The sequence below is a fragment of the Stenella coeruleoalba genome, assembly GCF_951394435.1.
Source record: "Stenella coeruleoalba genome assembly, chromosome: 6".
Lineage (NCBI taxonomy): Eukaryota > Metazoa > Chordata > Mammalia > Artiodactyla > Delphinidae > Stenella > Stenella coeruleoalba.
The window spans coordinates 105,945,559-105,972,664 of NC_137151.1; the positions used below are offsets into that span (position 1 = coordinate 105,945,559).

The 27,106-nt window shown below is 36.9% G+C and overlaps 1 protein-coding gene across 4 annotated transcripts in view; it reads right to left on the reverse strand.

Annotated features, from left to right (window-relative positions):
- ABCA12 (ATP binding cassette subfamily A member 12) overlaps positions 1–27,106 on the reverse strand; it is a gene marked incomplete at its 5' end in the record, with an annotated part of 280,846 nt that overhangs the window by 50,555 nt on the left and 203,185 nt on the right. For all 4 annotated transcript variants that reach the window (XM_079924327.1, XM_079924328.1, XM_079924330.1 and 1 more), the window contains 8 exons: positions 12,628–12,742; positions 15,471–15,786; positions 16,378–16,557; positions 18,706–18,796; positions 21,928–22,047; positions 23,804–23,943; positions 25,803–26,013; positions 26,326–26,490. In XM_079924327.1, coding sequence (XP_079780453.1) covers positions 12,628–12,742; positions 15,471–15,786; positions 16,378–16,557; positions 18,706–18,796; positions 21,928–22,047; positions 23,804–23,943; positions 25,803–26,013; positions 26,326–26,490 — 1,338 coding nt within the window. The remainder of the gene's footprint in view (positions 1–12,627; positions 12,743–15,470; positions 15,787–16,377; positions 16,558–18,705; positions 18,797–21,927; positions 22,048–23,803; positions 23,944–25,802; positions 26,014–26,325; positions 26,491–27,106) is intronic.

Here is a 27,106-nt window from a genome sequence, read left to right on the forward strand (position 1 = left end):
GGTCCGGGAAGATCCCACATGCCGCAGAGTGGCTGGGCCCGTGAGCCATGGCCGCTGAGCCTGTGCGTCCGGAGGCTGCGCTCCCCAACGGGAGAGGCCACAACAGTGAGAGGCCCGCATAACGCAAGAAAAAAAAAAAAAAAGGCCTCACAGATCTTATTTTAGCAATTCTTTCCCTGCACCCCACCCCATTTGAGAAATTACTGTGTCATGTTTGATGACTTCATTTCAGAGATATTCACCAGTTTTTTGGTGACTTTCTGGTTATTTGTATTTTGACGTTTTTACTGAGTGTAATGCCTATTTGAATATAATTAAATGGGGAGTTACAGAACCCATATAACTACCCCAAAGCTGATATTCACCACCTAATTTCATGTGACCTACACAAAAACTATTGCCCCCCCCACAGCAATGTATGTCAGTAGGAGGCAAGTCACTATATTTTACAAGGTGGATACACAATATCCAGGACTCTATCAAGGACATGAAATACAGCTGACTTAATGTATAAATATGTTTTCCTTCCCTGACAATGGATAGCTTCAGTATAAAACATTTATATATCTAGAAAATTCTACATTCATAGCCTTGTTAAAAAATAATTTAGCAAACCCAAAGACCAGGACTGAAGGTGTCGATCACCATAATTTTGAAATTTTCAAGGCTCAAGATCAGATTTCTATTCCCAAGAGTTGGTAAAAGTTGGAGACTGATCATTGCTTTTCTTTTTTTTTTTCGGTATGCGGGCCTCTCACTGTTGTGGCCTCTCCCGTTGCGGAGCACAGGCTCCGGACGCGCAGGCTCAGCGGCCATGGCTCACGGGCCCAGCCGCTCAGAGGCATGTGGGATCTTCCCGGACTGGGGCACGAACCCACATCCCCTGCATCGGCAGGTGGACCCTCAACCACTGCGCCACCAGGGAAGCCCCTGATCATTGCTTTTTATCAAAAAAGATCAGCTTAGGTGCTTCCAAAAGTGTTTACTACTTAACATTCTAGATCAAACTTCAGTGTTAAACTTCAGGATTTTACGCCATGAGAACAGCTGTTATTCATAAAGAGAAAAGGCAATGAGACTATGTAAGTCATCCATATATTATTCAGATTCACTGCCAAATTCGAGATAATCAACAAGACCAAACTTGCTAATGAAGGTCACCCACAGAGAACGGCTGGCGTTAGTGTCTCCTCAGGGTGACAGATTCAGGTGTTGGCTTTGTAATGAGAGTCACTTTTCTCAAGCCCCCCAAACCTGTTGAAGCAATTCATCAATATCTGATAATGTGTTACTCAGGAAAACCCCTCTGCACAGTGGTCAAAGTCTGTTCCAGTTCTTGGCAGAAAATAATGACAAGAAAGAGATTCTGTAAGATTGTGGATAAATGTGTCACGTTCAAGAGAAGCTTACGCACAGGGATTGACATTAATGCTGTCAGGAAAAGAAATCATAAATATACATATATTTACTTGACAGCAATGTCTTCATTCAATTCAACAAGAATGTCAAGCACTGGTTACTAAGAAATAATAACATTTTCTACCTCAAATTTTATATCCTATTATAGAAATTTTTGTTATTGTTTTTAGTTAAGATATAAAGGATATTGTGATCATTACTTGGAATATTCCAAATTCTCACTAGTAGGATGGATAGTGTGTACTGAGAAGATATAAAAAAGAATAAACTAGGCAGAAGGGGAGAGGCAGCATGACCAAAGGAGGGCCTCTGGGGTGTGGAGTCCTGGAGTTTGGAGGAAAACACATCCCCTTTCTCACAGAGCTGAGGTTGAGGAACAGTTGCCTGGCTGCCTACAGTGAAAAAGAGAACCTGGGTGGGAAGGTTTCCATGCCACTTACTGTGAAAAAAGTAGAGGCATAAAGAGGCTAAATAATTAGTCAAAAATGAAACAGCCAGGAGACGTTCACGATGGCAGAAGAGTAAGACGTGGAGATCACCTTCCTCCCCACAGATACACCAGAAATACATCTACAGATGGAACAGCTCCTATAGAACACCTGCTGAACGCTGGCAGAAGACCTCAGGCCTCCCAAAAGGCAAGAAACCCCCCACGTACCTGGGTAGGGCAAAAGAAAAAAGAAAAAACAGACACAAAAGAATACGGATGGGACCTGCATCTCTGGGAGGGAGCTGTGAAGGAGGAAAGGTTTCCACACACTAGGAAGCCCCTTCACTGGCAGAGACAGAGGTGGCGGGGGGGAGGCTGCAGAGCCATGGAGGACAGCACAGCAACAGGGGTGCGGAGGGCAAAGTGGAGAGATTCCCACACAGAGGATCGGTGCCGACCAGCACTCAACAGCCCGAGAGGCCTGTCTGCTCACCCGCCAAGGCAGACGGGGGCTGGGAGCTGAGGCTCGGGCTTCAGAGGTCAGATCCCAGGGAGAGGACTGGGGTTGGTGGCATGGACACAGCCTGAAGGGGCTAGTGCGCCACAGCTAGCCGGGAGGGAGTCCGGGAAAAAGTCTGGAACTGCCTAAGAGGCAAGAGACCATTGTTTCAGGGTGCACAAGGAGAGGGGATTCAGAGCACCGCCTAAATGAGCTCCAGAGACGGGCATGTGCCGTGGCTATCAGCGCAGACCCCAGAGATGGGCATGAGATGCTAAGGCTGCTGTTGCAGCCACCAAGAAGCCTGTGTACAAGCACAGGTCACTATCCACACCTCCCCTCCTGGGAGCCTGTGCAGCCCGCCACTGCCACAGTCTCGTGAGCCAGGGACAACTTCCCCAGGAGAACACACAGTGCGCCTCAGGCTGTCGCAACATCACGCCGGCCTCGGCCACCACAGGCTCACCCCGCACTCTGTGCCCCTCCCTCCCCCCGGCCTGATTGAGCCAGAGCCCACTAATCAGCTGCTCCTTTAACAACGTCCTGTCTGGGTGGAAACAGATGCCCTCAGGCGACCTACATGCACAGACGGGGCCAAATCCAACACTGAACCCAAGGAGCCATGCGAACAAAGAAGAGAAAGGGAAATTTCTCCCAGCAGCCTCAGGAGCAGCGGATTAAATCTCCACAATCAACTTGATGTACCCTGCATCTGTGGAATACCTGAATAGAAAACGAATCAGCCCAAAACTGAGGTGGTGGACTTTGGGAGCAACGATATATATATTTATTTCCTTTTTCTCTTTTTGTGAGTATGTATGTATATGCTTCTGTGTGTGATGTTGTCTGTATAGCTTTCTTTTACCATTTGTCATAGGGTTCCGTTGGTCCATTTTTTGTTTTGTTTGTTTTTGTTTTTAGTATAGTTTTTAGCACTTGTTATCATTGGTGGAATTCTTTTTTGGTTTGGGTGCTTTCTTCTTTTTAAACTACTTTTTAATTTCTTTTATTTTTAATAATTATTTTTGATTTTAATAACTTTATTTTATTTTACTTCCTTTCTTTCTTTCTTTTCTTCTCCCTTTTCTTCTGAGTCATGTGGTTGACAGGGTCTCGGTGCTCCAGCTGAGTGTCAGGCCTGAACCTCTGAGGTGGGAGAGCCGAGTTCAGGACATTCGTCCACCAGAGACCTCCCAGCTCCACGTAATATCAAACGGTGAAAGCTCTCCCAGAGATCTCCATCTCAACGCTAAGATACAGTTCCACTCAACGACCAGCAAACTACAGTACTGGGCACCCTATGACACACAATTACCAAGACAGGAACACAGCCCCACCCATTAGCAGGGAGGCTGCCTAAAATTATAATAAGGTCACAGACACCCCAAAACACACTAACGGACGCAGACCTGCCCACCAGAAAGACAAGATCTAGCCTCATCCACCAGAACACAGAGTCCCCTCTACCAGGAAGCCTACACAACTCACTGAACCAACCTTAACCACTGGGGGCAGACACCAAAAACAACAGGAACTACGAACCTGCCTGTGAAAAGGAGACCCCAAACACAGTAAGTTAAGTAAAATGAGAAGACAGAGAAACACACAGCAGATGAAGGAGCAAGGTAAAAACCCACCAGACCAAACAAATGAAGAGGAAATAGGCAGTCTACCTGAAAAAGAATTCAGAATAATGAGAGTAAAGAGATCCAAAATCTTGGAAATAGAATGGAGAAAATACAAGAAACATTTAACAAGGACTTAGAAGAACTAAAGAGCAAACAAACAATGATGAACAACACAGTAAATGAAATTGAAAATTCTCTAGAAGGAATCAATGCAGAATAAGTGAGGCAGAAGAAAAGATAAGTGACCTGGAAGATAAAATAGTGGAAATAACTAGTGCAGAGCAGAATAAAGAAAAAGGAATGAAAAGAATTGAGAACAGTCTCAGAGACCTCTGGGACAACATTAAATGCACCAACATTCGAATTATAGGGGTCCCAGAAGAAGAAGAGAAAAAGAAAGGGACTTATAAAATACTTGAAGAGATTATAGTTGAAAACTTCCCTAATATGGGAAAGGAAAAAGTCAATCGAGTCCAGGAAATGCAGAGAGTCCCATACAGGATAAATCCAAGGAGAAACACGCCAAGACACATATTAATCAAACTATCAAAACTTAAATACAGTGCTCCCCTGGTGGCACAGGGGTTGAGAGTCCGCCTGCCGATGCAGGGGACGCAGGTTCGTGCCCGGTCTGGGAGGATCCCACATGCCGCAGAGCGGCTGGGCCTGTGAGCCATGGCTGCTGAGCCTGCACGTCTGGAGCCTGTGCTCCGCAACAGGAGAGGCCACAACAGTGAGAGGCCCACGTACCACAAAAAAAAAAAAAAAAAAAAAAAAAAAAGTTAAATACAAAGAAAAAACAATAAAAGCAGCAAGGGAAAAGCGACAAATAAGATACAAGGGAATCCCCATAAGGTTAACAGCTGATCTTTCAGCAGAAGCTCTGCAATCCAGAAGGGAGTGGCAGGACATATTTAAAGTGATGAAAGGGAAAAACCTACCACCAAGATTACTGTGCCCAGCAGGGATATCGTTCAGATTCAATGGAGAAACTAAAACCTTTACAGGCAAGCAAAAGCTAAGAGAATTCAGCACCACCAAACCACCTTTACAAGAAATGCTAAAGGAACTTCTCTAGGCAGGATACACAAGAGAAGAAAAGGACTTAAAACAACAAACCGAAAACAATTAAGAAAATAGTAATAGGAACATACATATTGATAATTACCTTAAATGTAAATGGAGTAAATGCTCCAACCAAAAGACATAGACTGGATGAATGGATACAAAAACAAGACCCGTATATATGCTGCCTACAAGAGACTCACTTCAGACCTAGGGACTCATACAGACTGAAAGTGAGGGGATGGAAAAAGGTATTCCATTAAAATGGAAATCAAAAGAAAGATGGAGTAGCAATTCTCATATCAGACAAAATAGACTTTAAAACAAAAACTATTACAAGACACAAAGAAGGACACTACATAATGATCAAGCAATCAATCCAAGAAGAAGATATAACAATTGTAAATATTTATGCATCCAACATAGGAGCACCTCAATACATAAGGCAAATGCTAACAGCCATAAGAGGGGAAATCGGCAATAACACAATAATAGTAGGGAACTTTAACACCCCACTTTCACCAATGGTCAGGTCATCCAAAATGAAAATAAATAACGAAACACAAGCTTTAAATGATACATTAAAAAAGATGGAATTAATTGGTATTTATAGGACATTCCAGCCAAAAACAACAGAATACACTTTCTTTTCAAGTGCTCATGGAACATTCTCCAGGATAGGTCATATCTTGGGTCACAAATCAAGCCTTGGTAAACTGAAGAAAACTGAAATCATATCAAGTATATTTTCCGACCACAACGCTATGAGACTAGACATCAATTACAAGAAATACTCTGTACAAAGTACAAACACATGGAGGCGAAACAATACAATACTTAATAACCAAAAGATGACTGAAGAAATCAAAGTGCAAATAAAAAAATTCATAGAAACAAATGACAATGAACACATGATGACCCAAAACCTATGGGATGCAGCAAAAGCAGTTCTAAGAGGGAAGTTTATAGCAATACAATCCTACATCAAGAAACAAGAAACATCTCAAAGAAACAACCTAACCTTACACTTAAAGCAATTAGAGAAAGAAGAACAAAAAACCCCCAAAGTTAGCAGAAGGAAAGAAATCATAAAGATCAGATCAGAAATAAATGAAAAAGAAATGAAGGGAACAATAGCAAAGATCAATAAAACTAAAAGCTGGTTCTTTGAGAAGATAAACAAAATTGATAAACCTTTAGCCAGACTCATCAAGAAGGGAGAACACTCAAATCAACAGAATTAGAAATGAAAAAGGAGATGTAACAACTGGCACTGCAGAAATACAAAGGATCATGAGAGATTACTACAAGCAACTCTTTGCCAATAAAATGGACAACGTGGAAGAAATGGACAAGTTCTTAGAAAAGCAGAACCTTCTGATACTGAACCAGGAAGAAATAGAAAATATAAACATACCAATCACAAGCACTGAAATTGAGACTGTGATCAATAACCTTCCAACAAGCAAATCCCAGGACCAGATGGCGTCACAGGCGAATTCTATCAAACATTTAGAGAAGAGCTAACACCTATCCTTCTCAAACTCTTCCAAAATATAGCAGAGGGAGGAACACTCCCAAACTCATTCTACGAGGCCACCATCACCCTGATACCAAAACCAGACAAAGAGGTCACAAAGAAAGAAAACTACAGGCCAATATCACTGATGAACATTGATGTAAAAATCCTCAACAAAATACTAGCAACAGCACATTAAAAGAACCATACACCATGATCAAGTGGGGTTTATCCCAGGAATGCAAGGATTCTTCAATATACACAAATCAATCAATGTCATACACCATATTAACAAATAGAAGGAGAAAAACCATATGATCACCTCAATAGATGCAGAAAAAGCTTTTGACAAAATTCAACACCCATTTATGATAAAAACCCTCCAGAAAGTAGGCATAGAGGGAAATTACCTAAACATAATAAAGGCCATATATGACAAACCCACAGCCAACATCGTCCTCAATGGTGTAAAACTGAAACCATTTCCAGTAAGATCAGGAACAAGACAAGGTTGCCCACTCTCACCACTATTATTGAACATAGTTTTGGAAGTTTTAGCCACAGCAATCAGAGAAGAAATAGAAATAAAAGGAATCCAAATTGGAAAAGAATAAGTAAAGCTGTCACTGTTTGAAGATGATATGATACTATACATAGAGAATCCTTAAGATGCCACCAGAAAACTTCTAAAGCTAATCAATGAATTTGGTAAAGTAGCAGGATACAAAATTAATGCACAGAAATCTCTTGCATACCTATACACTAATGATGAAAAATCTGAAAGAGAAATTAAGGAAACACTCAAATTTACCACTGCAAGAAAAAGAATAAAATACCTAGGAATAAACCTACCTAAGGAAACAAAAGACCTGTATGCAGAAAACTATAAGACACTGATGAAAGAAATTAGAAATGATACAAACAGATGGAGAGATATACCATGTGCCTGGACTGGAAGAATCAACATTGTGAAAATGACTATACTACACAAAGCAACCTATTGATTCAAAGCAATACCAATGGCATTTTTCACAGAACTAGAACAAAAAATTTCACAATTTGTATGGAAATACAAAAGACCCCATATAGCTCAAGCAATCTTGAGAAGGAATAACAGAGCTGGAGGAATCAGGCTCCCTGACTTCAGACTATACTACAAAGCTACAGTCATCAAGACAGTATGGTACTGGCACAAAAACAGAAATATAGATCAATGGAACAGGATAGAAAGCCTAGAGATAAGCCCATGCACATAGGTCACCTTATCTTTGATAAAGGAGGCAAGAATATACAATGGAGAAAAGACAGCCTCTTCAATAAGTGGTGCTGAAGAAACTGGACAGCTACATGTAAAAGAATGAAATTAGAGCACACCCTAACACCATACACAAAAATGAACTCAAAATGGATTAAAGACCTAAATGTAAGGCCAGAGACTATAAAACTCTTAGAGGAAAACATAGGCAGAACACTCTGTGACAGAAATCACAGCAAGATTCTTTTTGAACCACCTCCTAGAGAAATGGAAATAAAAACAAAAATAAACAAATGGGGCATAATGAATCTTAAAAGCTTTTGTACAGCAAAGGAAACCATAAACAAGATGAAAAGACAGCCCCCAGAATGGGAGAAAATATTTGCAAACGAAGCAACTGACAAAGGATTAATCTCCAAAATTTACAAGCAGCTCATGCAGCTCAATATCAAAAAAACAAACAACCCAATCCAAAAATGGGCAGAAGACCTAAACAGACATTTCTCCAAAGAAGATATACAGATTGCCAACAAACACATGAAAGGATGCTCAACATCATTAATCATTAGAGAAATGCAAATCAAAACTACAATGAGGTATCACCTCACACCTGTCAGAATGGCCATAATCGAAAAATCTAGAAACAATAAATGCTGGAGAGGGTGTGGAGAAAAGGGAACCCTCTTGCACTGTTGGCGGGAATGTAAATTGATACAGCCACTCTGGAGACCAGTATGCAGGTTCCTTAAAAAACTAAAATTAGAACTACCATATGACACAGCAATTCCACGAATGGGCATATACCCTGAGAAAACCATAATTCAAAAAGAGTCATGTACCGCAATGTTCACTGCAGCTGTATTTACAATAGCCAGGATATGGAAGCAACCTAAGTGTCCATCGAAAGATGAATGGATAAAGAAGATGTGGCATATATATACAATGGAATATTACTCAGCCATGAAAAGAAACGAAATTGAGTTATTTGTAGTGAGGTGGATGGACCTAGAGTCTGTCATACAGAGTGAAGTAAGTCAGAAAGAGAAAAAGAAATACTGTATGCTAACACATATATATGGAATCTTAAAAAAATAAAAATGGTTATGAAGAACCTAGTGGTAGGACAAGAATAAAGATGCAGACGTAAAGAATGGACTTGAGGACACGGGGTGGGGGAAGGTTAAGCTGGGACGAAGAGAGAGAGTGGCATGGACTTATATATATTATGAAATGTAAAATAGATAGCTAGTGGGAAGCAGCTGCATCGCACAGGGATATCAACTCAGTGCTTTGTGACTACCTAGAGGGGTGGATAGTGATGGTGGGAGGGAGACGCAAGAGGTAGGGGATATGGGGGTATATGTATACATACAGCTGATTCACTTTGTTATACAGCAGAAACTAACACAACATTGTAAAGTAATTATACACCAATAAAGATGCTAAAAAAAAAAGAATAAATTAGGATTCAAAAAAAAAGAAGAGGGCTTCCCTGGTGGCGCAGTGGTTGAGCGTCCGACTGCCGATGCAGGGGACACGGGTTCGTGCCCCGGTCAGGGAAGATCCCACATGCCGCGGAGCGGCTAGGCCTGTGAGCCATTGCCAGTGAGCCTGCGCGTCCGGAGCCTGTGCTCCGCAACGGGAGAGGCCACAACAGAGACAGCCCCACATACCGCAAAAAAAAAAAGAAAAAAAAAAAAAGAAGACATAAAAAATTGCCTCAAGTGAAGCACCACAGGACTACAGACTCTTGCATAATTCTTGGTAATCTGTCTGCCGACCACAGATATTTTAGGCTACCTGTCTGAACTGAGAGAGAGGACAACTCCAAAATTTTGTCTCCAAAACAATATAAACAATGAAGTCCCCATAAATGACTTACATTAGAACAAATAGATGAAACCAATCACGAAACTGAGAACATAATGTGAAAAACAACTCTTCGGTGTGATATAAAATCAACTTTTGTACAGATTTAGTATTTTAATTTTAAAAAGCAAGGAATGCAGAATAAAACTCAATTGCAAGACATTTTGAAGTAGTTTTGTTTTTTAACTACAGGCTTAATTTTATCAATAAACTTATTGGGCATCAGTATTTGTGCTAAACTTCTTTAATAAGTTAAAGGAGTTTACTAGAATCATACGATAACAAGTTCAAAGGTGAATGGCTTCACTGAATTAGCAAGTGACCTGGTTTCTCTGCCTAGCTGTGACAACAATTACAGAAGGAAAAATGTTTTGTTTGTTTGTTTCCTTTTTTATTCAGTTGGGAAAAGGAAGACGAGAATGGACAGATTTAGATCTTAGTAAATATTAAAATGGTAATATTAAAAAGTGATCTTGAGTCGCTGGTAAACTAAGAGTTTATCCACCATTATCTTCAATAGTCGTTAGGAGTCTAGGCTACTAAAATAAAATTGTGACAGAGAAGGTAGCTATGACATGCAAAATAATTGGTCAGAAGTCCAGACACTTGAGTTTTAGACCCAGATCTACCATTAACTAGCCCATAGTGTTCATCAAGTCACCTCTCACTTTCTGGGCTCAGATTTATCATCTTTAAAAAGGAGGAGGTTAGTTTAGAACTGTTGGCAGAGGAGGGAGGCTGAGCAGGGGCATTAGAAATATTCTACTCATTCCACACCAGCTTCCATCAACCCATCTCACGAACAGACCATATTCCTTTAAATTTAGGACACTGCTAATTTTAAGATGTGTCATTATTTTACATGCCACCAAGAAAGAAAAATCACTGCCAAATAAATTATGACGGCCTATCAAATACATCTCCATTTCAGAGGCTTTAAAATGTGAAAAAAAAATCATTCTTAGAATTGATAAAGAAATGAATAATCGAATACCTCTTCTGTTCTGGCAGTGAGAAAGTACATTCTGGAAATATAATGCTGAATGAAGTCTAGATGACAAGACTCAGAGAGTTTAAGGGACTGGGCCCAAGTGAATATGAACTGGAAGACTCAAAGCCTTATTTTCTGCTTCCAAGTTCAGTGATCTTCCACTATGTAACTTTGACCCCCAAGACCAGCTAGTTAAGTTTTGAAAGTAGATGCCTGCAAAATGAAGACACAGAGCTACCAAACAGAAACTGGTTCATTGTTAAAAATGCCTTTTCATGTCTTCTATTGAGAAAAACTCTTTATTGTGTTTTGATGTTTTCTGATGACATCCACAGATGCATTCAGAGAGTACTATTTATTTATTTATTTATTTTTTGGCCATGCCATGCAGCATGTAGAATCTTAGTTCCCTGACCAGGGATCGAACCCGCTCCCCCCTGCATTGGAAGTACAGAGCTCTAACCACTGGACCACCAGGGAATTCCCCAGAGAGTACTATTTTCAAACCAAAATAATACAGAATGCATGTATTTTACATATACGTATATAATATATACATAATAGACATATCGCAACACATATATACACACACATAATTATATTTACTTATATTTTTAAAGTAGATTATTTTTTGTGCTGTAGAAAAGAACTCAGTTTCTATCACAGTTTTCTATTTCAAAGTTTTCCTTTAATTTGTAAAGATTCACTTCTGAGTACCAGGAACCTGACAGAGAAATATAAGGTAGGAGCTTGCAACCAAAGTTATGGTCCAGGGCATGGATTCGAGTTTCTAAATTGGGGTTAAGAAAACATTGTACACAGTCCTGAAAACAATGGGGCTCAAACCAGTTGATGAGACTTTTACCAAATTATAACTGAAATATAAAAATGCAGCTGAAGATCACCCAGAATTCAAATAGGAAAGGTAAAAAGTGTGGGTTCAAACTCTAGGACAACCCTGGAAGTCTGATGTTGAGCTGACAAAAACATAAAGCAGTAATTTGTACTTTGTAAGGAGAAATAATCAATTGCCTAAAAGCACTGGCAAAGTAAGTCTGAAAAGTACAATTGGGCTAACAGGTTACTCTAACCTCATTGTTTCAGATTGTCAGCAAGGCCTGCAATAATTATCGTCCCTCAGTTTTGAAATGTTTCTGCTATTTTGTCACTTCATGAGTGAGTGTAAAGAATGGGCTCATTACAGGATTAGCAGATAAAATTATTTCTACTGTAATACAATCAAAAAATCACACAATGCTTTTTCATAAATTCTAAAAAGAAGTGAGATATTTTGGACTTGGGGATAATGATGAAGAATATGCTCAAGAAGAGATCATGCTTCACATCCCAGGTCCTGTTTTTCATCGTCATATTATTAACCTAATCAGTAGCATAACATGAAATTCTTAGTCTCTATAAATCACAAGTCAGTGAAAGAGGACTGAAGGAGACAAGGTATACTGGAAGGAGAATTTGCTTCTTGAGAGCTGAAACAAGCCATATGTCTCTGTCCACATCCAAATCTGTATCTATCTATATCTATGTCTATATCTATATATCTATATCTTCATTTGGACTCTTTAGTTACTATGCCAACAATTTTCCTGCCTTAATAATTATTATTGTTATTATTTAAAATTCTTTTGTTAAATCCTAAGTCCTACAGGTAACTTCTTGGGCAAAAATTACTGTTAGGATCATAAATCGTACTTAGATTTTATTCAGAATTATTCAGATTTCGTTTTTCAGAAGCATTTATAAAATAACTTCTACACAACTTTTTGAGAAGACAGAATATTGCCGTACCAGCTGCCTTAATGTTTCATAATATATTTTTCCATCTAATTCACCAGGTATGGGTCAGGCTTTCTGAGTTTGCATAGGTATGACGAAAATCATGGTAATTAATTATATCCATGTACAACTTATTTAATAACAGATTCTCAACATACCTCATGAAGTCGGAGGTCTTTCTCATAAACAAGTTTTTTCACAAATGCAGCTATAAATATAACCCAGGCAACCATGAGCACGATTGGAAGGGAATAAGAGACACTGGTTAGGAAGCTGTAAGGAAAAACAAAAACAAAAACAAAAATCCAGTGACCAAAATGAATGTCACCCTTGCAGATTTTAATATATAAAGAACACACTCCCTTCCTACATTGAAATAATACTCCTGTTCTGAAATTGAGACTAATTATTATTATGACTCTTTCATTTATGAAGTGTGAAGCTGACTTAACAGTAAGTGCATGATTTTCTTGCCATACTGCTGCAAGAGTAAAACAGTTCTGGATTGTTAGATAAAATTGCCAAATCGTTTAAAGGGTGTTTGTGTATGTCCTGTTCAGGAAAATAATTATTATACAGATATAACTGCAAGGCTCTAAGCCCTTCTGTCTAAACTAAATTCTTATCTAAAAGGCAGATTTAAAATTACATGATGATTGGTTTACCTAGCTAAAAGTATATCTTCTCAAATTACTGTATTTATCTACTCTTTGGAAGCTCATAGTTATTATTAAACCAAATTTCCCAAAACGAAATAGAATGAAACTCAAAATCATTTGATTTAAAATGCAAAGAACTCGGATTCCTCAAAATAATGCTCTAGGGGATGTTTCATAAACAGTATAGAAATGTTTTTTCTGGTAACTAGAGGGTTGCTGGAAGACTTCATTGGGCCCTAAATAGATTCCTGAATGGCTGGCCCATAGTACCTGAATGTTCAAATGCAGTGTTTCTCAACGTTGAGCAATGCATCGAAATCACCTGAAGGGCTTTTTAAAACAGATTCTGGGCTCCATCCATGAGCTTCTGATTTATTATATCTGAGATGGGGTTTGGAATCTGCATTTTAAACAATTTCCCAGGTGATGCTGATGCTGCTGGTCTGGAGACCACACTCTAAGAACCATGATTGTGACATTAGCCACCAACTATGGGCTAAGGCAAAGGAGTAGTTTTCAATGAGAGAATCTCTAAATTGATCTGTTTTACATATTAGGCTCCACTGAAACTTTCACTTGCAGAAATGTCCCAAGGCCATTTTCTTTTTAATCTATAAGGCCAAGGAATTACCTTCAAATTCTCCATGAAAGATGCAAATATTTATGGAACATGACATCACCAGCATTCATTTTCACTTTAGCATCAGAAGTGTATCACCAACAGAGATATGAAGGATTTTTTAGTGGGGGAGAAGTGAGGGTTGGGGCCACATCCAATTTTTTTGGTTCCTGGGAAACTGGCAAGGGGGAAGCACTTAAAGAATATTTGTTGAATGAATTTTGTCTTGGATCAGGTCCAGCCTTGATGCTGTTTCTGGCCCTGGAATTAGGCAAAGGCCTTCATTCATTAATAACAAATCCCCGCTAATGTTTCTTCCAAGTGACTGTGTATTTTAGGTTTGGTATAGTATGAAACAGAAAATTCTGGTATTGTAATTAATGGACCAATGCAGTACCAGCTACTCAACTTCAGGCAATTTACTTGGATTTCAATTTTTTCATCTGGAAAGCGTGGCTGATAATATCTGCTCTCACCTTATGAGGTTGTTTGGTGCAACAAATGAAATAATATATGTGAAAGCACTTTGTATGCAACAAAGAGTTTATATGGGTACATTAAGGCATTATGTTCATACTCCCATGAAGAATGCAGAGTACAGTTACTTTACTCTTAAAAGAAACATCCAGGTAACTACCATCCTAGGTATTAAAATTTACAAGGGGAAGAAAGTTAGAAGGAAAATAGATGAGAATTTTCATTTAATTGAAACCACAGGTCTTTACTATTCATGCAAGCCATTTCAGTTCACACATGGTTTAGGCAACAAGGTCCTGACTGGCTTCTACAATAAGTAGCTAACCTTGACAACCTGCTGACGGATCATCACCTGTCTTCTCGTATCACTGCTGCACAAACAGCTACATAACCTCATCTCTACAGCTCTTGAAGCAGTCAAAGGAGACAGAAGCATTGATAGAAACAGAAAAAAAAAAATCCAGACCCATCTCAATTGTATATAAACTGCAATAACTGGGCTGAACAACAAGCACAATTCATTTAAAGTAATATTCAGCCTCAAGCTTTTGGGTAGAATGAGCTTGAAAAACTTAGCCCACCACCCTTATTTTCTTACTGTGGTCAGAGTGGAAGAACCATTCAGTGCTACCCTACTGGCAAATTTCTTGAATATTCAAATTCAATTGTCTAAAAGCATGATCTTTACATTTTTTGTTCATTTAGCAAAACCATTTTAGATAAAGATTCCTACCAAGTGGACTGAGAATACATAAGATAGTTTCAGATAGCACAATATTTATCATAGAGAGTTGATCAATAACGTTTTATTAATTTTTTTCTGTAAAATTGATCCTACACTCACGTATTTCTAATTAAGTTTGAGAGTTGGAAGGGATTTTAAGATTGTTTTGTTTAACATCCTTATTTGATTAGAGAAAAGGAAAACCAGTTGAGAGTGGGTAACATCAGAATCATGCAGCAATGCACTCAAGTCTGGAGTCCAGCTCTCTTAATTTGGGGGCCAAAGGACTTGGAAGGCTAAGGATTATATTAAAGAAAACATGGATCATTTAGTAAGAACTTTAGCATTGTTTGGGTAGCGATGGGCAGCTCTAGTGAGCTGTGCCCTATACTGTGGATCTTTCCCTTGAAACAAGCATTTGACAAAGGTTTGGTGAACGTTATTCCTTTCATGTGACACATGTGAATGAATTCTAAAAAAAGGGGTTGATTATTTAAAATGCCTGGAAGTGCATGGACTTACTTGTCTTTCATGTAGCAGGGATAAGGAATTGCTTGGACCTGGACTGCTATTTCCTGGGAGTTCCTTCCAGTCTGTAATTCAACGACTGCTCTTTCAATACTATCCTGTAAGTAAATAAAAGCCCTGCCATAGATCTGGTTGTTTGACGGAGAATTGTGTGGCCCTGGGGCCCATATCTTGGTTCTTATGCTTCTTGTGGTCTGTGAGGTCTTGAGACTCATGCGGATGGTATATTTTACAACAGGAGGAAGAGAGACGTTTTCAGAGTCATAGCGTCTGTGCTGGCTGATATCAGAAGGAAGCTTAAAAATAACACCTAAAAATAAAATGGCAACAACATCAGAAGGTTATTTTATGGTTGACATTATTCATTGTTTGGAGGGTACACATAGGGGGCAGCCAAACAGGCAACTGACTTAGTAATGTGACAGTAAGGTCAGACTTCTAATTTACAGAAAAGATGGCTAACTGAAAGTGACAACCTCAGAGACTCAAAGCAGGAGTTTGAGAAGATAATCACAAACTAAGTGGCCAGATTAAATGTATCACTCTAAGCCACTTACTGAAATTAACCACACACACACACACATACATACACACACACACACAAATGAATAAGAATAACACTGACTGATTATGAGGATGGACTCAACTTCATCCTGTAACTATGTAATCCTTTACAGTTTTAATTTTAACCATACCAACAAAATTACACATATTGAAGGCTCCTCATTCAATACGGTTGGTTGCCTACATGAAAGGTTCTCATTTCTAAGGACATCAGAGGGGACAGTGTCCTCCCTCCACCCCCAACTACTTTTCTGAGTTCTGGATGAAAGAAGTGAGGGAAGAATTTGGCCAATTTTAGTACAGAGAGAAGCTCAAATTCTAGTAGAATAACACTTACTTCCAAAGAGTTCATTGCTTTTGTGGAGTCTTTTAGCCTCTCCTTCCATTTCATCTATGCTTTCTGCTGCCTGAATACGGTCATATAATATACAGGAGGAAATATTTACTGTCAGGGAAGACAGTGTGGTAAGATGATCAATGAGGTCAATGCCGTTCTCTAATTTTAGCCTTAGAATATCTAAAGAGAAAAAAACAGACACAAAGCATATTATAATGTTGTGTTATAATGTTGTTTCTAGTAGAAACAGGACAAAATACTGATTTTTTTGGTAAGTAGTAAACCTTAAACTAGATTATAAATGATAAGAACTTGTAGAATTTACTATAAAAATATCTAGTACTCTATATCTGGGAAAATGTAGCCAGTCGTGCAAATGTTCACTGAGGAGAATGTTGAACTAGTTACAGACACAGTAAACCCAAGTACAAAGAACGGTACAAAGTAATTCAGAAGTATATTCTGCTACAATTTAATTAACCAAAGACTAAAGGTGAATAATTTTTAAAAATCTATCTGCATTAGTTAGGAAGAAAACTATAAACTAGAGGTGAAGCATTTGAATAAACAGAAATTCTTGCTTTGTTAAGGGAATGTAGATGTAAGAATTTAAGCAAGGAAAGTCTATGCAGAGTGTGTAGAACAAATAAATGACATCATTCAGTCAGTTGTGATACAGAATCATTTCTCAGGTGACAATCTATGCCACACAGTTACAACTTTCTAATACTGTTTGACTTAAAACCTTATGTGAGCTATCTCTATTCGTAACTGTATTAATCTAGATAAAATGATCAAGATATTTTTTCAGGTAATTACTCTGGAAGAAAGAGGATTTAATTGCTCTTCAATTTCATGATTCCTTATGAGGAAATCAACTGAGACAAAGGGTAAATATAAAATTGCAAGTTAATAAATCACTTGGCCAATTAAATTTTCACTGACTTGATCACCATGAATACTGAGAAGGCTGTGATATCATAAATCCCTCTTCACTGAACCCAAACATGTCTCTACCATCATCCAACAGAAGACTAAATTTCTCACAGAGGGCAACTTCTTAAATGCACCTCTCATTAGAATTTAAAATGAAATGTTTTGCTTCATATAGACATTGGTGGGGGAGGGGTAAAATTGTGGTTGAACAGTGGCCTCCAGCGGCCACTGGAAATCAACATAACAGCAAAGGATTCTTCAGAAATGCTGGTAGATAGAGCTATGAAGAGTCAGTGCTCCCCAAATCCAAACTATAAAACCTCTTTGATACTAAGTTAAATATACAATTACACAAACAGTAAGTCTCACTGCTATAGTCATTTTAACCTTCTTTTAAATTCTAAAACTCATCTCCTATATCGAAAGTTAGAAAAAAAAATCTATATAGGAAATTTGTAGTTTATCCCTGATATTTTGATCAAATGTTTCCTTACCCAAATGATAATTTTAGAGAATAAATCACTAACATCTTTCTTTCTTTAATCAAACAGCGTTGACTATCATAAAGTACATAAAATTATACAGAATATAAATGTAGGCATAATTCCTCCCCACTGGTTTACAACCTAAATCACATAAGTCCCAGTAGCACTGGGGAGGAGGAGGGGCATTTGCTCTACTGCGGTCAAATTCTGATGCTTTCAATCCCTTCCTCTTACCCATGGTTGCATAGCAACAGGGAATCAGACACAGACTGAATTAGACATCTTGCATCCCTTGCATGTTGAAGGTGGGGATGTGGCAGAGGGAATGCATAAGTTCAGACAGCTTTCTTTGATCCTCTTCTGCCTGTTCCTTTTAAATGATCATGAGAGGAGAAGCCGACCTTGAATAGTGATTTAGGTTTATTTTCGTTTGAGTCTCTGCATTGCTTTTGTTTTGTTTTTGCTAACTCTATAACTTCTTCTGGTTACATTCTGAGTTAGTCAAAGTGATACTAAGGCCAGTGGAGATAAAATTATAAATGTAGCCAGAAATAAACCATTTCATCTTCTTTTGTCCTTAAAGACTTGCTTTTCATCAAGTTACCCCAAAAAAGTGTCCTCCTGTAGCAACCTACCTGTGATTGAAGGACAAGCTGCATTTACACGGAATATATTGCATTATAATTATTGAAACTAACTACAGGCACTAGGTATCAAAATAATCATTACTACTTGTAACTGTACAACTAACTAGGAAGAAGATGGATAGATATATCCAGGATTTTACTTTTCTTAGGATAACTAGATAGAAAGCAAATACAGAAGAAAAGGAAAAGAAGATCTTATATGGCACAATGCTTTTCACATTTCTGACATGACAAGTAAATAAAAGTTTTTCTGGACTCACCGAGTTCATCCATCTGTTTCAAGAGTTCAACAGCGTCAAGTCCCACGGAGAATTTTACAAAAACTTGCACAAAGGGGTTTCTTAGAGTATTCTAATAATATAGGGAATCAGTTTCAGTACAAAAAGAAAACATGTTTAATCGTTGTCTCTCTAATAACACCACAGTGAAATGAGGTACCACTACTGGGCATTTTCAATGCACCATTTTGCAAAGGCTCCCAACTGATTAGTATTCTAGTCCTACTACTTCCTAGCTCAGAGGTTTTCAGCAAGCACTCAGCCTCTTCCAGCTTCAGGTTACTTTTCTGTAAAGTGGTATCTAATCAGATTAGTCAAATGTAAATTATTATGGTATTGTTTTATACTGTAATAAGTGCAGCTATGTGAACATGAAAAAATAAACTGATGATAAAACTTTACATGGAGTAACTCATGGAAAGACTGAAAATTTAAAAAAAAACTGCTTTAAAAATATAAAGGCTTTTGTAGCTATCTTGCAAATTAGGAGACATAAATTCTACCACTGTAGTTGTCTACTAGGTAATACTTATTGAGATTTTACTAAGTGCTGGGCACTGTCTAATAGAGTTTACCTTACCTTGATTTTCTCACTTAGTTTTCAATAATATCTAGAGGTAAGTACTATTATTATCCCCAGCTAATAGAAGACAAGGCTAGGGCCCAAGAAGCTATGTAAATTTCCCTAAGGATGCACAATTAATAAGGGTCGAAAGGAAAGTTGAAGAGAGAGACTTCACCTTGATTAAAGAAATGTTTATTCATCTTGTGTGTAAATTCATGGCCTAGTTTTTTTGTGACCCAGGCTTAAGTTGTTCTCCCTTTAGAGGACAGTTCAGTACTACTTATTATTCTGTCCTTCTACCAATATCTTGTTTTGTTATCATGGAGATAAATGATTAAGAATAATATGTATTAATAGAGCATATATATAATAGAATTAATTTGCTAAATCTATAGCTGCTGAGGAGTCTAAGAGTAGTTGGTAGCATGAAGACAGGTGGCTATTATGCAGCTATACACTATGATAACCCAAGTTCTTTAAAATCTAACTATTTACCAGGAATTAATTTGCACATTATAGAAAATCTGAATCAGAACGTTACTAATAAGGAAAGCACTGTGTTAGTTGCAATTCAGAGACGATCCATCTAACTCTATTTCCATTCTCTTATCACTCCTGTTATAATCAATCCTGCCTATAATATATATTATTTTCAAATGCTTCCACAATATGATCTTCACAAGTCTGTGAAGTGATTATCAATGGACCCATTTTAGAGTTTCATAAACTGTAGCAAGTATTTTAAGTCATTTGCCTAAGAGTTCACAATGGCAAAGCCAGGTCATGTGTTAAAAGCTTGAAGTTTCAAATTCTGTACACATTTTCAGAAATAAGTTTTCCTCAATAATTGAGAACAGGAACTTATTTTGGTCTAGAACAAAATAAAGATACTCCCATTAGATGATGATTCCTTTATGGACATGGTCATAGCATTTCTTCTTAGCAAATTACTGTACTTTGGAACTGCTATGCACAGATAATGTCCTTTCTTAATTCACTGCTTTAGCCAACAAAACTTTCCTTAATGAAATAATATGTGTAGGATATTTATCTGTTCATAGAAAAAAAGTTTTAGGAGAAAAGAGCAATTTTCCACTGAGGAAAACACATGTGTCAAAGGTATCGTCCATGTAGCCTTTGTTATCTGAGATTCACTAAAAAAGGCCACTTAAAATATCCATTTGTGATTACCAGAGGTAGGGGGTGGGGAGATGGGGAATTGGATAAAGGTGGTCAAAAGGTAGAAACTTCCAGTTATAAGATAAATATGTACTAGGGATGTAATCTACAACATGATAACTATAGTTAACACTGCTGTATGACATAGGAAAGCTGTTAAGAGAGTACGGCCTGAGAGTTTTCATCACAAGAAAATTTTTTTTCCTTTTTTTTTTGTTATCTATATGAGATGATGGATGTTAACTAAACCTACTATGGTCATCGTTTCATAATATGTATATATCAAACCATCATGCTATATACCTTAAACTTATACAGTGGTGTATGTTAATTATTTCTCAGTAAAACTGGGGCGGGGTGGGGACTGAGATTTAATCAAGATAGTAATGTGCTCAAGATCAGAGAAGAGTAGAATATTAAAATAAATGGACATGCTTAATATTAGAACTAAATTTAATAGTAAATTGTGGGGAAGATGTTTGATGAAAAGTTTATTTTGTATTAATTGTGTTAAATATCTATTTTAGAAATTAATTTTATCATTTATAACAAAATTCAGGTTGTAATTGTAACTATGCATTAATTGATAGTCAAAACAAAGACTGAGTAAAGCATCTTTTGTGTATAACTTTTCTAACAAAGTTGTATGACACAAATTCTTTGTTCTGTTTAACTTTTTGAGCATGATTATAAAGAAGGGCACTTTTGTTGCTGCAAAAATCTTCTAGGGCTCCATCAATTTTCCAAGGGCCTCTCTCAAGTCTTTGAATACACAAGCCATACTCTCTTGAAGTTCCTAAGTTGGCACCATTCCTGAAATTTTTCTCTTCTCCTATTGATAATGGGTCTAACTCTGCTGCTTGATGTTTAGCTGCCAATAGCTCTCTTTGTGATTGGAACATTTCCCCACACTACTTGCATCCTTTTCAGAAAACCCTGCATCTTTTATGGGAATTGAAGATTATACTTTTCAAGTAGTGTGTATTGGATTTGAGTTGCACTGTCAAATCTTTAACCTAAAATAGAGTGTCAAATGTTTTGACGAAAGAACTCCCTAGATTTAACATTCTTCTTCAGAATATTAGTATTTTAGGAATTTTGGTTCAGTTAAAATAGCAAAACATAACCTAGAGAAATAAAATAAGCATTTTTAAGTAGTTTTTATTGCATTTAATTTTGGAAAATAGATTTACATCACTAGTTATGCCTCAGGATCAACTTGTAAAATGACTTATCTCTGAATTACATACAGAGAAACTGTGGCATAAGAGGTGAGGATGGTTACAGACTTAAGTGACAGATCTGTTATCCTGTCTCAGATCTGCTCTCTGGAGCAGAGGCAATTTTAATCTGTTGAATATGGATTCTAAGTTACTATCTGCCCATTCACATAATGATGGTGATTAAAATCTCAAAGAATTACAATTCGTACAAAAGTGAATAACAGAACCATCTCCTACCTGGAGAATTGGAATCGTCTGGTTTAACAGGTGGAAGGAATTCATGAAAAATGGTGACTTATCCACCCACTCTTGAGATTTTTCTTTTAATTCTGCCAGCTGCCTCAGAGTTACATTAGACTTGAAGAAAAAGAAACAAATCTGGTCCGTTAGTATTTTTCCTATATTTCAAAAAGGTATCTTATGGTTGTTTTGTTACATAATTTCAAGAAACAGTTCTAAAAAGTAGAGTTAGTAGAACATTGTCAGAAATTTCCCATATGGTCAAAAGTTTTTAAGTGGCAGCTTTTATAGGATCGAGATCACTTATAAAAATTCTGGAAAATCTAGGGTTTACTTCATGTCCACAGAAAATTTACAGCCAAAAAGCATGTCTTCTGGAATTCTCACAAGTTACCCATTTTTACCAATGGTACAGTTTACTGCTAAAGAAACATTCTAGTTCAAGGATATAAGAAGAAGAATACTTTCATGAATTGCTGGTGGATATATATAGTTTTTTTGGGAAAGCAATCTGACAATAGTCATTAAAACAGAATATAATATCCTTCAATCTCTCAATCTTGAATATTCACCTCTGTGAAATAAAAATACCACTGTGTAAAGTCATAGGCACAAAAGTAGTTGTTGCCGCATTGCTTACATGAGCAAAAAAACAAAAGCAAACACTAGAAACAAAAAGAATGTCCAACAATTGAGGATTGGCTGAGTAAGTTCCATAGTATAAAAAAATTTACAATCTTCAAAAAGAATGAATAAACTAAATCTATCGAATAGGAAGAATTTCCACAAGGTATTGCTGTGTGACTAAAGTAATATGCAGAAAAGTGTTATAATGAAACCTCATTTTAATAATGCAAACAATGACCATTCTGCATATGAATGTGCATACAGTATAATAATATATAATGGATTAGAGAAATGCACATAAATTACAGAAAGCCACATCCTTGAATGCTAACATTCATTAGTTTACATGAGAGGAAGAGTAGGATCAAGCAGGGAGAAAAATAGGTGAGAGTCAAAGCAAAAAGAAAAGAAAAAAAAAAAGACTGCACTTAGAAAATAAGCATTTAATGACTTCATTTATGCAAAATTATGTAAAAGTGTGTAGTCAATAAAGCAAATAAGGTATTAAAACACAAACAGTGAAAACAAAGATCATTCTAGAAATCAGTGATGACTTCATGTTTATTTTTATATAAACCTAAAACTAATTTATATTTATATAAACTATAGTGTAATGACCAAGTAATGGTAAAAAAGAGTTTTTTTTTTTTTTTTTACTTTCACTCTATCATTTTAAAAGCATCGAGTTTATAATTCAAATCACTAAAGCCAACTTTAAAAGTGAGAGAGAAATGCTATTATGGTTATATTAGGTAGGTGATAAGTATAGTTACTATTAATAATGTTTTTCTCAACACCTATCCTCTATATAAGATATTAAGTTGTACAACCAAATATGAAGCCAATAATCTATAATTTATCAATTGTTTTTGTTCAAACTAGTTATATAATGCCCAATATTGTTTTTTCTAGTGCCATTATTTTTACATACTTTGAAACTTAGATGCTAGTTGTAGAAAAATTTTCTGCTTTTGGAGATAAATTGAAAAATCTGAGCTCTTGCTCCAACTAACTTCATTCTCAAGTGTTAACAAAGTTCATTCCTCTTCAAGGAGCTACCACCCAATCTACATTGTTTACACATATACAGGCAGAAGTTGAGAATTGTTAAGAGTTTCAGAAAGCCAAAGGTAATAGTATGTAGGCTATAAAGAAGTCTGAGCCAGCTAGACTAAATTTGGAAGCTGACTACTTTAAAAATCATCTTAATACTCAAGATAGAAACTTCGAGTGATAATGGTCAAACCTTTTCCATTATTGCCTTTGTGATGGGGGTATATGGTGCGTACAAAATCCTTCCCAACAACATGGGTTTCAAGAAAGCCCAAATCACAGGTCCGGCAGGCATATTAATGATGTCTTTATAAAGAGAAAAGCAAAATGGTGCTGGAAAGAAAAAGTGTAATAAAACCATTTAATACATGCATTTAAAATCTATTCATGGTAAACTGACAAATATTATTGTTATAGCACCCCAAAATACATGCCTTATACTTCCTTTGTTATTAACAAATGTGACACATCTGGTATCAAAGTAAGAAAGCATAGTAACAAATCTTTTTTAGGTGTAACAGTTTAATCCAATAAGCAAGTGAATAGCAAGTGATGGCATTTTGCCAAGAGGAGTTAGAAAGGTTGAAAAGCATATTTCAGAATGTCTTCCAACAGATATTCCTCACCAGCCCTTAATTTTTAAAAATATGCAAAAGTTTGCTATTGTACTAGATACATAAGAGCTGTCCAATAAATGTTTCTTGAATGAATAAAAAGATGCATAAATGCATCAATCCAATTGATACATTAAACATCCCTATATTGTTTGGTAAAGCTCAGCCAATCATATTTTACATCTCAAAACTCACAGATCAAGTAAACAGCTTTGATGTGCCACTGAACATTTATAGTTCTGCTGCATTCATGAAGCTCTTCTGTGTGTGATACAAATTTCTAATTCTAAAAAGTTAAGAGAAAATATTGACCTGAGCAGATTTAAGGCACATCATTTTATCATTTACTGGCAAGGTGTAGTGGTTAAGAGGCTAGACTTTGCAGCAGACTGCCTGGGTTCAAATCATAGCTTTGATACTTTCATGTTGGACAATGGTGTCCAGGTTACTCGATCGCTTTGTGCCTCATTTCCCTTACTAAGATGCAGCTATAGTAGCACCTACCTCATAGGTAAGTGAAGAGTGAATGAGTTGACATGCAGAACATGCTTGATGTGTGGTTAAGTGCTGTATGAGTGCTTTCTTGGGGAAAATTAATGCTTCATTTATTACAAAAAGCTAAGATTACAGCTCAGCATTAAAAAAAACACCCGATTAAAAAATGGGGAGAAGACCTGAATAGTCATTTTTCCAAAGAGGAAATGCAGATGGCCAACAGGCACATGAAAAGATGCTCAACATGGCTAATCATCAGGCAAATGCAAATCAAAACCCAATGAGATATTACCTCACGTCTGTCAGAATGGCCATCATCAAAAAGAACAAAAATAACAGATATCGGTGAGGATGTGGAGAAAAGGGAACCCTCGTGCTCTGTTGGTGGGAATGTAAATTGGTGCAGCCACTGTGGAAAACAGTACAGAGTTTTTCTCAAAAAAACTAAAAATAAAACTACCATATGCACTTCCACTCGGGTATATACCCAAAGAAACCAAAAATGCTAATTAGAAAAGACTCATGCACCTTAATCTTCATAGCAGCATTATTTACATTTGCCAAGATATGGAAGCAGCCTAAGTGTCTATCAACAGATGAATGGATAAATAAGATGTGGTGTGTGTGTATATATATATATATATATATATATATATATATATATATATATATATATATATAAAATGGAATATTAGTCATAAAAAAGAATGAAATTTTGCCATTTGCAACAACGTGGATGGACTTGGAGGGCACTGATGCTAAGTGAAATAAGTCAGACAAAGACAAATACTGTATATTACTTTTATGTGGAATCTAAAAAATACAACAAACTAGTGAGTATAACAAAAAAGAAACAGACTCACAGACAGAACAAACTAGTGGTTACCAGTGGGGAAAGGGAAGGAGGGAGGGGCAAGATGGGATAGGGGACTAAGAAGCACAAACTATTACGTATAAAAGAAGCTATAAGGATATATTGTACAATACAGGGAATACAGCCAATTAAAAAAAAAAAAGGCCAAGATTTAGCAGACCATGTTGTCAGGAGGCGACATTCCCACACTGATTTTGAAGTATACTCACTGGCATGTAAGGGAATTCCATATTTTGCAGCAATTTGCTCTTTACTTAATTTATAAGTCAAAAAATCCTTGGTGTGGTTGCCTCCCTGCCTCTGAGAAGAGGGCAGCATGGCAACTAAATATTCAGTGGTAATTCCTTGGGAGCACAGTGCTTGGGAAATGGTACTAAACGATCCTTGTGGAGTGTTTAGCCGGTTGTTTCTGTACATTGCCTGTGAGATAAAAATACATGATTTATTAACATTATATGAGCTATAAATGCTATTGAAAACAATATAGAAGAAAACCTGATAATGCTTAGACGATCCTTATAATTCCACAATTCCTTTAAAACATGTATCCCAAATGTACATGTACGACACTAAACTTCTCCAATTTAAGTGGCAAAAACTTTTGCCAGAGTAGAAGAGTTTTTCTGTCAATGTACTATATTTGTAGCTGAATGTATTATAACTAATCTCAAATAAAAGTTAAGATGACAAAAGGAATTTTCCAGCAGGAATATTACTGGGTGACTTTTCTACCTGTGTTAATGGAAAACTTCTGGACAGGTGCATTTGCTTCAGGGATCTCATTTTGTCTAGCAGCGGTCGTGTGACAGAAGCCATCTGATTGAGAATCTCCTTTAGCCTTATGAAGAGTTCTATCATCTTTTCTACTGGCTTTTGATTTTCCCTAGGGAAAAACACCTGACAGGAACAGCAACAACAAAAAAAGAAATTATTTTTGTGGAGAAACTGGAACCCTCACACAATGTTGGTGAAAATATTAAAAGGTACAGTCACTTTGGAAAACATTTTGGAAGTTTATTAAATAGTTAAACATAAATTTACCATACAACCAGAAATTGGATTCCTAGGCATTTACCCAAGAGAAATGAAAAAACATGTCTACACGAAGATTTGTATGGGAACGTCTATAGCAGCATTACTCACAATAGCCAACAAGCGGAAACAATTCAAATGAATGGATGAACAAAATTTATATCCTTAAACTGGAATACTATTTGGTAAAAGAAAGAAATTACTTACTGACACATTACAACATGTATGAAACTCAAAACATTATACTAAGTGAAAAAAGCTACACACGAAGACCACATATTGTACGATTCAATTTAAATAAAATGTCTAAAAAGGCAAATCCATAGAGAGAGAAAATAGATTAGAGGGTGCCTGTGCTAGAGGTCAGAATGAGAACTGACTGTAAATGGACACAAGGTTTCTTTTTGGGTTGATAGAAATGTTACAAAATCAGATTGTGGTAACGATTGCACAGTTCTATAACTTACTAAAAAACCCATTA